Raw genomic sequence first — 12,383 nt, 5'->3', positions numbered from 1 at the left:
GACCTCTGAGGGATGCTTCTCATCACCAGTCTCCATCAGGACCTTGAGCCATTGACCACCACTCTCTAGGAGCGATCTCACAACCAGTTCCTCATCCATCAAATAGCCCACCCATCAAATCCACACCGTTCCAATTTGGATAGAAGGATGTTGTGAGGGACCACGTGAAAGGCCTTTCTGAAGTCTAGAGAGATGACATCAGTGGCTCTTCCCTTGTCCATTGTTGTAGTTATGAAGAATTTTAATTAAAGGCAGTGCAAGCACTCAGCATTGCAAGCCCATAACACCACCAAAAAATACTCTGCCAAAAGGGGTAAAAATGGACAAGGTGGAGTCAAGAGCAGTGCATCAAAACTATATCTCCTGCAGCCATAGCTTTAGGTTGTCCCTTCCAGATTCCCTGTTGTCCAGCACCTGTATCCAGATGAAGAGCAGTTGTGACCCAGGAGCCATCTGCTATGAGATGAAGAGCAGAAACTAGGCATTTGCTGAAGTGAGTGTGTGGGTTGATCTGGCTGAAATGGCCAGTGTTTGAACCCAGAAGGCCCCAGAGTGTGTGGATGTGTGTGGTGTGCTGCCCTTTCCTTTCAAGGTCACAGTGCTGGGAGGGTGATTCAATGTTTGTCCAACTGGCCCTGTTGAATGAATGGAATGAAACCAAGGTCGTGACCTCCTGCAATAAGAGCATTCTTGCTTCCCTCCTTCCCCTGCACATACCAACTCCAGGCCCTTCTCGTTCAACCTGTCTGCAGGAGGAGCAGATCTTTCTTTCCTTAAAGATGTTGAAAGGTCTGGAGCATGTGGCACAACAGATGAGGTCAAAACATGTGAGACTCTTCATCCTAGAGAAAAGAAGGCTCAAAGGGACTCCAACAGTGTGAATATTAGGAAAACTTTCTTCTTGGAAAGAGTGGTAATGCATTGGCAAAGGCTGCCCAGGGAGGTGGTGGAGTTGCCATCACTGGTGTTCAAGAAAGGGGTGGATGTTACACTGAGTGACATGGTCTATAGGCATAGGTTGGTGGTTGGACTTGAGGTGATACTATTGGATTCTATGAATGTGCATAGGGACGGTAGGGAATGAAGAAGACCAAGCCAGACTCTTCTCACTGGTGCCCAGTGATGGGACAAGAGGCACTGAACAAATAACAGAAAAAATAGAGAATTATATTTAAACATGAGAAAAACACTTTTTCACTGTGGGTAGCCACAGGTTGCCCGGAGTGATTGGTGGAGATTCTATCCATGAAGATACTCAAAATCAAACTGGCCACAGTCCTGAGTGACCTGCTCCACCTGATCTTACTTGGAATAGATGGGTCAGGTTGGATGCTCTCTGGAAGTCCCTTCTAACTGCACTCATTGAATGATTCTGTATTTAGATCCACTGGGAGGCCACCAGAATCAAGCTTCATCCTGGGGATGATGATGCTGTGTTATCCTTTTGCAGCATGGCAGCCTCTCTCTGCCCTTCAGAGTGGACTCCTGTCAAGGCTTGCTGAATATTTTGGGACTTGCCCAAGTTGTGTGCAGAGCTCACAGTGCTGTCCAGGCACATCTAGAGGGTTGTGGCATTTGGGACATTCACGATCCCAGGAAATTTGTAATTTAGCTGTAATCTGCTGTGAGGTTTTGCATATTATTAGGGAAGGAGGTTGAAAAATCCATGTGCTGTAGGTTATAGAGCAAGGATGTGCTCTCAGCCATAACCACCCTGGACCAAAAACACCTTGAAATGCCACATCCAGGTTTGCACCTAAATGGGAAACGCCTACTGCAGCATCTGAAGAACTGCCTGAATGACTTTGAGAACAATGTGCCCCTAGGGACCTTTTGCATCAGTGGGAAGAGAAGCTGAATCAAAGGTTGGATCTTAGGAAAAGCTTTGAAAGAGTGGTTGAATATTGGAACAGGCTGCCCAGAGAGGTGGCAGTCACTGTTCCTGGAGGCATTCAAGAACTGTGGAGACATGGCACTTAGAGACATGGTTTAGTGGGCATTATTGGTGCTAGGTGAACAGTCAGACTAAGACCTCTAGGTCTTAGAGGTTTTTTCCAACCTTTATGATTCTACGATTCTGTAAATGAGATGTGTGCTTTGCAGAGGGACTCTGCATTTCCAGACATGGGCATTTCTAGCCTTGGCACCCTTGGTGCTGTTGTGGTTTTGAGAGAGTTGAGAGCAATGCACTGATCTCCTCTTCTGTACCAGGACTGCTTTTCTGATGAGGACACAGGACTTCCCTGTCTTAAAATGAGCAATCAAAGGGTTTTAATTCATAGACACTTGCTTGGTGATGGGGAAGTCACAGCTAACTAGCAGCTCTGCTCGTGGGAAAGAGCACCCAACACCCTTTACCCTAATTTCTGCCAAGTATAATGTGCTTCCATGATTTCACCTTCTCCTGACCCACACCAAACCAAGTGAGTCCTTTTTTGTGCACTATGGATTCACCCAAGGGTAGAAAGAGCAGCAAAGATCCTCAGCCATGGTGCCTCTGAGCCCAGAGCAGGACCACTATGAGCAGATCGTCCCCATCACTGACAGCCAGGACAGATGCATCACAAGCTGTTGGCTGCTTCTTTGATGGTATGAAATAGGATAACCCCTGTTATCCTGCTATTATGTAGCACTGCTCCTTTTCTATCCCTCCCTGCGCTCAGGGATGCTGAAAAGAGCAGGTGCTGTTGGCAGCTGTCAGATTGCCTCCCTCTAGTGCTTATTCCAACCTCCTGCAACACTGGCAGCCAGGAGTGAATCAGCCCTCTCCTGTGAGTTTGGTCGCTGCCCAATTTACATCCAGATGAATCTCAAGTTGTTTGTAAGGTGTGCAGTGCTGGCTGAGTTAGGTGGGATTAAAGAGAGATCATAAAATCATAGAACCAGGGAATCGTTTGAGCTAGAAGGGACTCTTAAAGGCCATCTAATCCAACTTGCCTGTGGCAAACAGGGACTCTTACAGCTCCGTCAGGTGCTCAGAGGCCTGTCCAGCCTGACCTGGAATGTCTTCAGGGATGGGGCATCCGTCCTGGTATGCTTATGAAGCAGCAATTCCTCCCCATGAGGAACAAGCAGTGCAAAGGTTGGGGAATGTGTTACTTTGGATGTAAATAACCTGAAAAATTAAGGGGCATAGAGAAAGGAGATCTGCTTTGTCTTTCACTCCTTTAAATTAGATAGAATAGCAAAACAGACAAGTTTCTTTCAACTCTTTCTCTGCCCCATTCATTTCAGCCTCCAACTGGACATGGCCTTCCAAACTGGACTGATCAGCAGACAAAAAAAAACCAAAAAAAAACAGTAACAAGAACAACAACAAAACCTGCAGTATTTCACATTTCACAAAGCTTTTGGATTACCAAAATTTCACCATCTGCTGGACAACAGTGAACCTCCTGGATGAAGACACTTGGTGTCCATGGAAGTGCCCTAGGCCAGGCTGGGTTAGACCCTAGGATCTGGATGGGCTTTAGGGTCCTATTCAACCCAAGCCGTGCTATGATTCTGTGATACTCTCAGCACCAAATGCCTTTGCATCACAAGGTCCCCAGAGCAAAGTGAGAGGGAGAAGCTTGATAAACAGACAGCTTTGTCAGAACTGAAAGGCTTGCAGAAAAGGCAAAGGGTAGACTTATATGAGGAGATGGGTCACTAGGGCTGTAATGATGTGAAAATGTACCATTATCACCATGGATAATGATAGCAGAGACATGCTGATGCTGGAACAGAATAGCCATCCTTCGCGGAGAGGATCTGGTATCACTTCAGCAGCAATGTAGCCATGTCCTGGGGAGAGCATCAGGCAGGACAAGGTCCTCCTGCTACCAGTGTGATGAGCCAGGTCAGCACAAAGCTGCAGGTGGGATTTAAAGGGAACCTGAGGAGCAGAGAAAGTGATTTTCCTCTAACAGGAAGCCTTGCTTTGTATTTCCCTGCCTCCTCACTCACCAGTGTGTTTATTTTCTCCTGTCTCACAGGAAATCTGCGCCGATCCCCATCTCTTTGTGGACGGGATCAGCTCCCATGATTTACACCAGGGCCAGGTTGGGAACTGCTGGTTTGTGGCTGCCTGCTCCTCCCTGGCATCCCGCGAGGCCCTGTGGCAGAAGGTAAGCTTCTCTTCAACACCTTGGCCTCGTGCTTTGTTTGCCTGGCTCAGATACTGGATCTTCAGAAACGCTTCAATCCTGAAAAGCTGTTCATGTGGAAAACCTCTCTTAAAAAAAAAAAATGTTCTTTGAGAGGAATTGTTGTGATTACAGCCACATCACATTTGAGCCAAACTCTTGGCGAGTTTCTCCGTAACCACATGAATCAAGCCCTGCTCTGTCCTTCCATATCCCAATTCTGACCCTCCCCACTCTAGAATAACCATATACATATATATATATATTTAGGATGCTCAACTGCAGTGCTGAAAGTCCATGTTTCCCATGGTACTACCTCTCTGGCTGCCCAGTGTGTTCTCACCTTGGCCATAAGACACCTTGCACAGGGGCAGTAGGATGATCTAAGGATATTAGTGTGCCTCCCAAGCCACTGTTCCTCAAACACACATCCCTTGCATGTCCCATGGATGGTTTGCTCCGCACAATGGGATTCCTATGAGATTGGGGTTCCAAGGACATCGTGGTTGCACTGTCACAGACCAGGAGAGCACCGAGGAGCTGTAGAATAGGGGGCAGAGCCTGAGCAATGTGAAGGGACAGGAGGTGCCAAGTGCCACATCCTTTGCCAGCCTGTGGCCATTTTTACCATGTCCTTCTTGGGAGAAGAATTCAAGTCTACGAAAGCCAGTGCATCTGTGGTCTTCAGTCTGGTACAGGTGTCTCTCATCCTAGGACAAGGGGCCAGCAAGTTGCAAGTGCCTTTATCTAGATGATAATGTGAAAAGGCAGTCACCAAAGCCCCATAGTGTTGGCAGCATCGCCCACTTCACCGACAGCCCCCTACTGCAGCAGACCAGTATTCCCTCCTTGCTCTGTGTGCTGAGGTCCCTCCAGTCTCTACTACTGTGATCATAAACACTGAGCTCCACCACGGGAATTTGTCTTTTATTTTCTTTTAAAATCAAGGCTTTCCAGCACATGTGAACAAGGTAGGTTTTGTTGGCTTCTGGTTAAGCAGTAAGATTTCCTCCTACTTCTGTAGCTTGTGGCTGTTGTTAGAGGTGTGTTGTAAGGTGTTATTCAGGCTGTTCCTCTGCATCGTCATCTCCCCAAGGCAAGTTCTCCTCCCTCTTCACCATTCACCTCCAGCCCTGCCCTGGGAGATGTCGACCAAACAGAAGCCAGGTCTCTTTGGACACCTCATTATTTCCGTTTACTAATGGCATTGCTTTTCCTCCCTTGGCAATTTTGCCATAGGTGTTTGTGACTTCTCGTTTTCCATACCCTTAACTCTCAGAGCTGTTCTTTATCTGCATCCTTGCATCCTTCTTTCTTTCAGAAAGGTTTGTTTTACAGCAAAAGCTAAAGTTTCAATCCTCTCCCCGTGCCCAGAGATGTTTATTGGTGGCTCATTGGTGTTACAGCATCTGCACACCCAGGACCCTGCAGTGCTATTGTCTGCTCCTGACCCATCCATACATCAATGAAAGCAACAGTTGATAGGACAGGCAAGACAGCAAAACACTAAGCTGCTGAACTGTCATTAGACACCAGAATGTCTCTGATTTAAAGTCTGGGAAGAATTTAAAGATGCTGATGCAGGTATTAATATCACTGAAATATCAGCACAGGGATCTTGGTCCAGCTCTCCCATTGCTCCTAGAAAAAAAGTGGATAGGAACTAGGGACTGGAAGGGAATTGAGAGCAGTTTCCTAATGTCTTAACTCTTGCCTGGCCCTATGTGGTTTTAGACTGGCTCTACAAAATTCTGTTTTGTGGCCCTTCTGAGATGTCTAGCTCTAATAAAAAGAAATAAAGGCATTGGATTATGGAGGGGATTAAGTCATTTCCAGTAGCACTTTGTCCTAAAGGGTAATCTGGATCTGTAACCAGGTCTCCAGGGTTTCCTGAAGTCATCTTTAAAACCCAAGGGTTGATATGACAGTTGTTGCTGAAGGTGTTTGAAAGCTAGCAAACAAGCAAAGCAAGAGCTCAGAGGACAGCAAGAAGGGTCTGATTTCCTCAGACTTCTCTTTAATCCTTTCAAATGGGGCTACATGTGGCCCTGTAGCTTATTTGACTCTGCTCGCAGTGTCTTTAGGAACAATATCAGACTGGTGAGTACAGGGCAGTTCCCAGTGCAATGACCCACCTTGGGCTCCTGATGTCTTCTGATGGTCTTTTTTGGACACTTCTTAGAGAAGTCCAAATTAAAACCTCCAGGGATCATGCTTACTGAGTTGTGTGGCATACCCCATGTGATTGCAGTGCCTTTTGTAAAAATACTTTAGAAAACTCTTTCCTGGATTTTATTTAACACAGCTGGAACTCCCAAAGTGCTCTGCAGAAATGTGATATGACAGAAGCCAGCACGAGTCACAGACAGAATGGAAAGAACCAAAGAACCTAACCATAGAATCACCATAACACCATACAACCTAACTCCATACAGTGTGCCACGTAAAAGTTGATGCTGAAATCGATGGACTCTCTGAGAGTCCAAACCAGTGGCTCTATCCTAAGGATGCCACAGCATGCTCGAAAAGTTGGGCCTTTTCCATAGAGCATCTGAAGTTATGATGATGGTTTTGCCATCTTTTCATGGTGCATGGCGGAGGGGTGCATTGTTAAACATGGCAGCTCTGGTTGGGATCCACAGCCTCTTGGAGACACCCTGCAAAGAGGAATGCGTTCATCCTCTTTTATCCCATCCACTGCCTGGAGAGCCCACCAACGCAGCACAAATGCTCTGGATATAACCATATTCAGCAGTTTTTAGGAAATAAGCAGCCCCAGGTTAGGCATAGCAGTCTTGTTGTTGCTCACTTGGACTCAGAGCATTTCTACAGCACCTGGAAGAGCTTGATTGCATCTTGGGTATGCTCCTACACCTGTCCCAAAGAGACAAACATAAGGCCCAGACTGTGTCCATGTCCCCATTTCCCAGAAACATTGAGTAAAAGGGAAGCCCATGCATGAGCACTTTGTCTAACATCAGTCCATTCTAGGGCAGCAGACTATGCTGAGCTGTTGGTGCCCACTAAGGCTTCCTGCCAGCAGTGCCACCCAGCAGAAGACATGGGGTCCTGACTGTGAGTCAAACATGAAACCTTGTAGAGATGAACAGCCACGCGTGGTGCCAAATTGCCATGAGTGCAGCCATCAGGGCAAAATAAATTATTCTTCCCCTCCAGCAGGCACTTGTGACTCCTCATCTGGGATTTGTCCAGATTTAGGGTCTACGGACGCCAAAGAGATGGTTTTGTGTGGCCAGGAGAAGATGAAAGAGGATCTTTTTGCTGTTTGGAGGAGGCAGGGTACAGACAAGACAGAGCCAGATTTGAGCACAACCACAGGACAAAATTCAACAGCAGCATGGGAAATGAGATATAAAGGGGAAAAAAAAACCAAAAACATGAGCATATTCTGATACTAGGGTCCAGAGTGCTCCATGCACAAAGGTGCTCAGAGTTGGGATAGACAAACCTCCAGGCAACCTGGTTTAACCATAAAGTCCCAGTGCAAGCAGAGGGCTGGAGCATTCTCCTCTAGAAGCTGCTTCCAACATGAATGATCCCACGAACTAATATTCTGAGAATACACTGGCACCGACACCTGCAGGATGGTTGCCCTGGCTGTGCACCTTCATTTAGGGATAACGAGCTGCACTTTGGCTTGCTGGAGCCGTTGTCAGGGAGGTTGCCAGGGAGGCTGACATCAGATATCCCTTCCCTATAGATTATCATGCACAGCAGCACCATCAGTTCCTAATCTGCAAACGAGATGGGAGGGCACCCAGAGCAAGCCCTGGAGGGTGTTTTACGTCACTGGCCTGGGTTGCCTAGCACCGCTGGGACCGTGGAGAAGGTGCACCAGAATTTTTACCCCTGCGTGTCCTATCTGGGAACCGAACATTGCTGAGGACACTGCAGAGGAGCAGTGGAGGAGATGGCAGCCGAGGCAGGGGAGCTCAAGCTGCCATTCATCCACGATGACCAGCTCACCCGGTGCATGCGTCTGAGAGCCCAGAGCCTGCAGCAGAAAAATGCCAGGCCCCAGGATGGTGAGAAGCTGCTGCATCCCAATGAGCATGTCTACAGGGTGGATTTCATCCGGCAGCACAACCTGCACTTCCTCCGCTGGGACATCCAACTGGAGAGATCTGGGAAGGTGATGGTGACCGGCACCTCCCAGCACTGGACTCCTGATCTCACCCATCTGATGAACCGGCAGCTGCTGGAACCAGTGGGCATCTTCTGGAAGAAACCAGGAGCCAAGGAGGTGGAGTGCAATGAGGCAGATGCCCAGGAATTTGGGGAACGGCTCGTGGAGTTAGCCAAGATCCGCAAGGTGATGTATTTCCTCCTTGCTTTCACCGATGGCCTTGAACCTGCTCAGCTGAAGGGTTCCATCGTTTTTAAGGCCTGATTCCCTTCAGCTCTGTCCTTCTTGCTCAGCTATGCTTTGTCTTCATTTTTCTTTCCTTTGTTCAGTTCTCGGTTGTTTCTATGTGGCTCTTCATTGAAGGGTGGCATAACAAAATGGTGGAGAACATCTTGGCACTTCTGGAGCTCCTCACCCCTGAAAAACATTCCCTTAACGTGCTTTCCTCAATCTGAATGAAGGGGAAAAGGGAGGACGAGCCATGGATACTTGCTGCTTTATTTGCCTAGAGTATAATTCTGCTTGCTTGTGAGTTCAGGAATTCACCAGGCCTGGCTGGCTCAGTCTTGCTGGCTTGGAAATGTTTGGCTGCTCTTACCTTTCCAACCATGGCACCTGGATACAAAATGCCTGATGGAAAAACAAATTGCCATGCTGCAAATAGGAGAGGCATCCTGGAGAGAGTGCTGCTTTCCCGTTTCCATCCCAACTATCCAGAAGGGGAGGCTTGTTTGAGATGGATCCTTGCAAGGATGCTGAGTGCTTGCAACTTATAGTGACTCCTATGTGACTGTAACTGTGACCGCTCCATGTCTCTGAAGACCAGACCTATGGAAGCTCACCTTACCATGAAGCTGAAGGACCTTCAGACATGTTGTATTCAGCAGATTGCAAACTCACTGGACAAAAAAATAGGAGGGTGGACTTTGCTTTTCCTGACAGCTTTCACTGTTTAACACTGGGGGTCAATGTGGGGAGGTGTGCTCAAGCATGTTGCCTTCCTCTTGTCGCCTGTATTTCTGTTACTGAGATGGATTGGAGCAGGCATGCATGTGTGTGCAGAGCCAGCAGCTCAGAGCAGGCTGTAGGTCTGAGCCAGCAGCTAGTCCCCTGCAGCAAAACCAATCTGTGCATGATTATGGCCTTAAAACATCTTCATGGCCAAGTTGGATGGGGCACTGAGCAACCTGGTGTAATGGAAGGTGTCCCTTTCCATGGCAGGGTGGTTGGAACTAGATGATCTCTAAGGTCCTTTCCAACCCAAACCATTCTTTGATTCTGTGATCTATAGAGAGCACTTTGCAGACCACATCCAGGATATTTTGTTCCTGTCTCATCTATTGACAGTGGATAAACTGCTAACTTTGGACATCTCCTTTTCCTCCTCCAGAAGGTACTTCGGTGACACTTCTTGAGAGTCACAGGTGAAAATTTGCACCCAAATGATGGTGTGCATTCCTCAAAGTATAGACTGAGGTTTTCCTGAGGTATGTAAGGAGAGGGCAATGATGGGAAACCAGCATGAGATGGCATGATACCCATGGCCTACTGATTGTGTAGACCATCCCCAGAAGAGTCCAGCTTCTTTTCCAGATCCGATGGAGATCCTGGACACCATGCCCTCTCTAGCACAATGACAGTGTATAAAATAATATGCACAAGTTGTGTTAGAGAGAAAGGAAAAGTCAAACAGAGATGGAGAGAAGTTGGGAGCTTTGAGTCTTGTCTGCAGCCAAAGTTCAGCAACCACATAGGGCCATGCCATGGGCACTGCTGGAGAAGTTGATGTCGCTGCTTATATCCCAAGACATGCTGTATTCAGTGAAGAGAAATAAAAGGGGACTCATCCCTGCTTGGCTATAGTATGGACCTATGGTGGATCAAATCCAGTTCTAGGGTCCCAAAACAGTCTCTTTTTCTATAGGAGAACTCTCTTCATACATCCCAGAACAAAGTCCCTGAGTGCAAACCAGATTAGATCCCATAACAGGAGTCACTGCCAACTTCCAAAAGGGTTTTTGCATGCCAGGTCTTGTAATATGTAATTGCTACAATGCTGTTTGCTCATTTTGAGTTCCTGCAGCAGGTACCTTGCTTGGTATTGATGTGCCACAGTAAATAAAAGCCTTATCAGCTGGTTTCCCCTTAAAGATCAAGGCTGTCCATATTTTCTTGATTCCCTGTTTGGTAGCTGCCCTAGTCCTGCATGCAGTAAGGCAGAACCCACCAATTTTCAAGTCATTGCTGGTATTTTTTATAACCTTCTCCTCTGCAAAAAAAAAGTGAACAGAACACTTACCTTCTTCTCTCTCAGCATGAAAGGCTAAATGGAGCATTTAGTATTTGGTTTGATTTGGAGGGGTGTGAAGCTGGGCAGAGGAGAAATTGATGGAGGAACTGAGATCCTCGAGTGGATCACATCTTTCCATCAGAGCTGGGAGTGGGAGGTGAATGGGGTACTCAGATTCCTCTCTCCCACAGGGCAGATGATCCAATTTATGCCAACCACTGAAAATATCCCTACAAAGTTTTCATGCCCTGTAAAGGCTTTCAGATACACCACTCCATCCCATCTCCTGGAGAAGTTCAGACCTGGTTCGTTCAGCAGATTGGCACACCGGGTTCCCCTCCTCCCCGTCCTCAGCTGGCAAGTTCTCAATAGAATATCTCCTGTTTGGAGGAATCAGCACCCACCCATCCCTCCTTCAAGTCAGGGATGTTTCTCCAGAGTTATAGGTGCATTTTCTGTTAATTAGCCACTCCGGAGTAAGAAAAAGTCTGCATCAGCTTAGTCATTTGCGCTGCCTCAATGCAACCAAGCTGAGTCCAGGACTCAGCAGGATCCCAGGATGAGTGGTTAAGGGCACGCTCTCCAGTAACCACAGAGGAGAGGTGAAATATCTGAGGAGGGTTCCTGGGGGGTGGGTTAGAGCTGTGGATCTCATTTATATGACTATCTCCTGCTTAATCTTTTAGGGAATATGCAGGGTAAGGCCACAGGTAGAGTTGTCCTGTGTGCCTTGAAGTGTGACTGTCCTGGGACCAGTATCTCAATAGGCACCTAGAACTGCCACCTCTCTCCTGTTGTGCCGGTGGGTGTAGGAGATGGCCCCTCTCTGGCCCAGGGGCACCACTGTCCTTTTTATACCCTTCTCATGCCCTCAGAAATTCACCATATCATAGAATCATAAGGTTGGAAAAGACCTCTAAGGTCATCTAGTCCAACTGTCCACTCATCACCAATATCACCCACTAAACCATGTATCACATCTACATGGTTCTTGAACACCTCCAGGGATGGTGACTCAGCCACCCTCCCTGGGCAGCCTGTGCTAGTGCTTGGCCATTCATTTGGAGGTGTTTTTCCTAACATCCAACCTGAATCTCCCCTCTGGCACATCTTGAGGCCATTACATCTCATCCTATCACTGTTACTTGGGAGCAGAGGCTGACACCCACCTCACTGCAACCTCTTTACAGGCAGTTGTAGAAGGCAGTAAGGTCACCCCTGAGCCTCTTCTCTCAGACTGAACAATCCCAGCTCCCTCAGCCACTCCCCATAAGACCCATAAGGTGCTCCAGATCTTTCACAGCTCTGTTGCCCTTCTCTGGATGCACTCCAGGGCCTTGATGTCTTTCTTATAGTGAGGGGCACAGAACTGAACACAGTACTTGAGGTGCAGCCATGCCAGAGCTGAGCACAGGGGAGCAATCAGCTCCTGCTGGCTGCACTATTGCTGATACAAGCCAGGATGCTGTTGGCCCTCTTGGCCACCTGGGCACACTGTTGGCTCATTGTCAGCCAAGAATTGAGAGTTCATGGAGAGTTCTATGGGAAGAGGAGCCTCATGCTTGATCTCACACCTCACTGTTTGCCTGGTTGAGCAGAGGCTGGGCTCTGGAGATTATAGTCATAGGATATCCTGAGCTAGAAGGGGCTCACAAGGATCAAGTCCAACCCCTGGCTCCACACAGCACCACCCAAAATCCGGACTCTGTGTCTGAGAGCAGTGTCCAAGCGCTTCCTGAGCTCCAGCAGCTCAAGTGCATACCCACTGCCCTGTGGGAGCTTATCCATTTCCATCACCCTCTAGGGCAGAACCTTTTCT

At 47.8% G+C, this 12,383-nt stretch overlaps 2 protein-coding genes across 2 annotated transcripts in view; both read left to right on the top strand.

Annotated features, from left to right (window-relative positions):
• The window catches only part of CAPN5 (calpain 5), a 37,326-nt gene that overhangs the window by 12,378 nt on the left and 12,565 nt on the right, over nt 1-12,383 (top strand). Inside the window, exon 2 of the mRNA XM_003203566.4 lies at nt 3,978-4,109. Within this exon, the coding sequence (XP_003203614.1) occupies nt 3,978-4,109 (132 nt within the window). The remainder of the gene's footprint in view (nt 1-3,977; nt 4,110-12,383) is intronic.
• On the top strand, nt 6,255-11,506 carry OMP (olfactory marker protein). Its single transcript, XM_010706144.2, has one exon. It carries the CDS (start codon nt 8,059-8,061, stop codon nt 8,536-8,538), a length of 480 nt encoding a protein of 159 aa, XP_010704446.1. The 5' UTR covers nt 6,255-8,058; the 3' UTR covers nt 8,539-11,506.

Source organism: Meleagris gallopavo, chromosome 1 (assembly GCF_000146605.3).
Source record: "Meleagris gallopavo isolate NT-WF06-2002-E0010 breed Aviagen turkey brand Nicholas breeding stock chromosome 1, Turkey_5.1, whole genome shotgun sequence".
Taxonomy (NCBI): Eukaryota; Metazoa; Chordata; class Aves; order Galliformes; family Phasianidae; genus Meleagris; species Meleagris gallopavo.
Note: the sequence above shows the minus strand (reverse complement) of the source record. Positions and strands in the feature narration are given on the sequence as shown.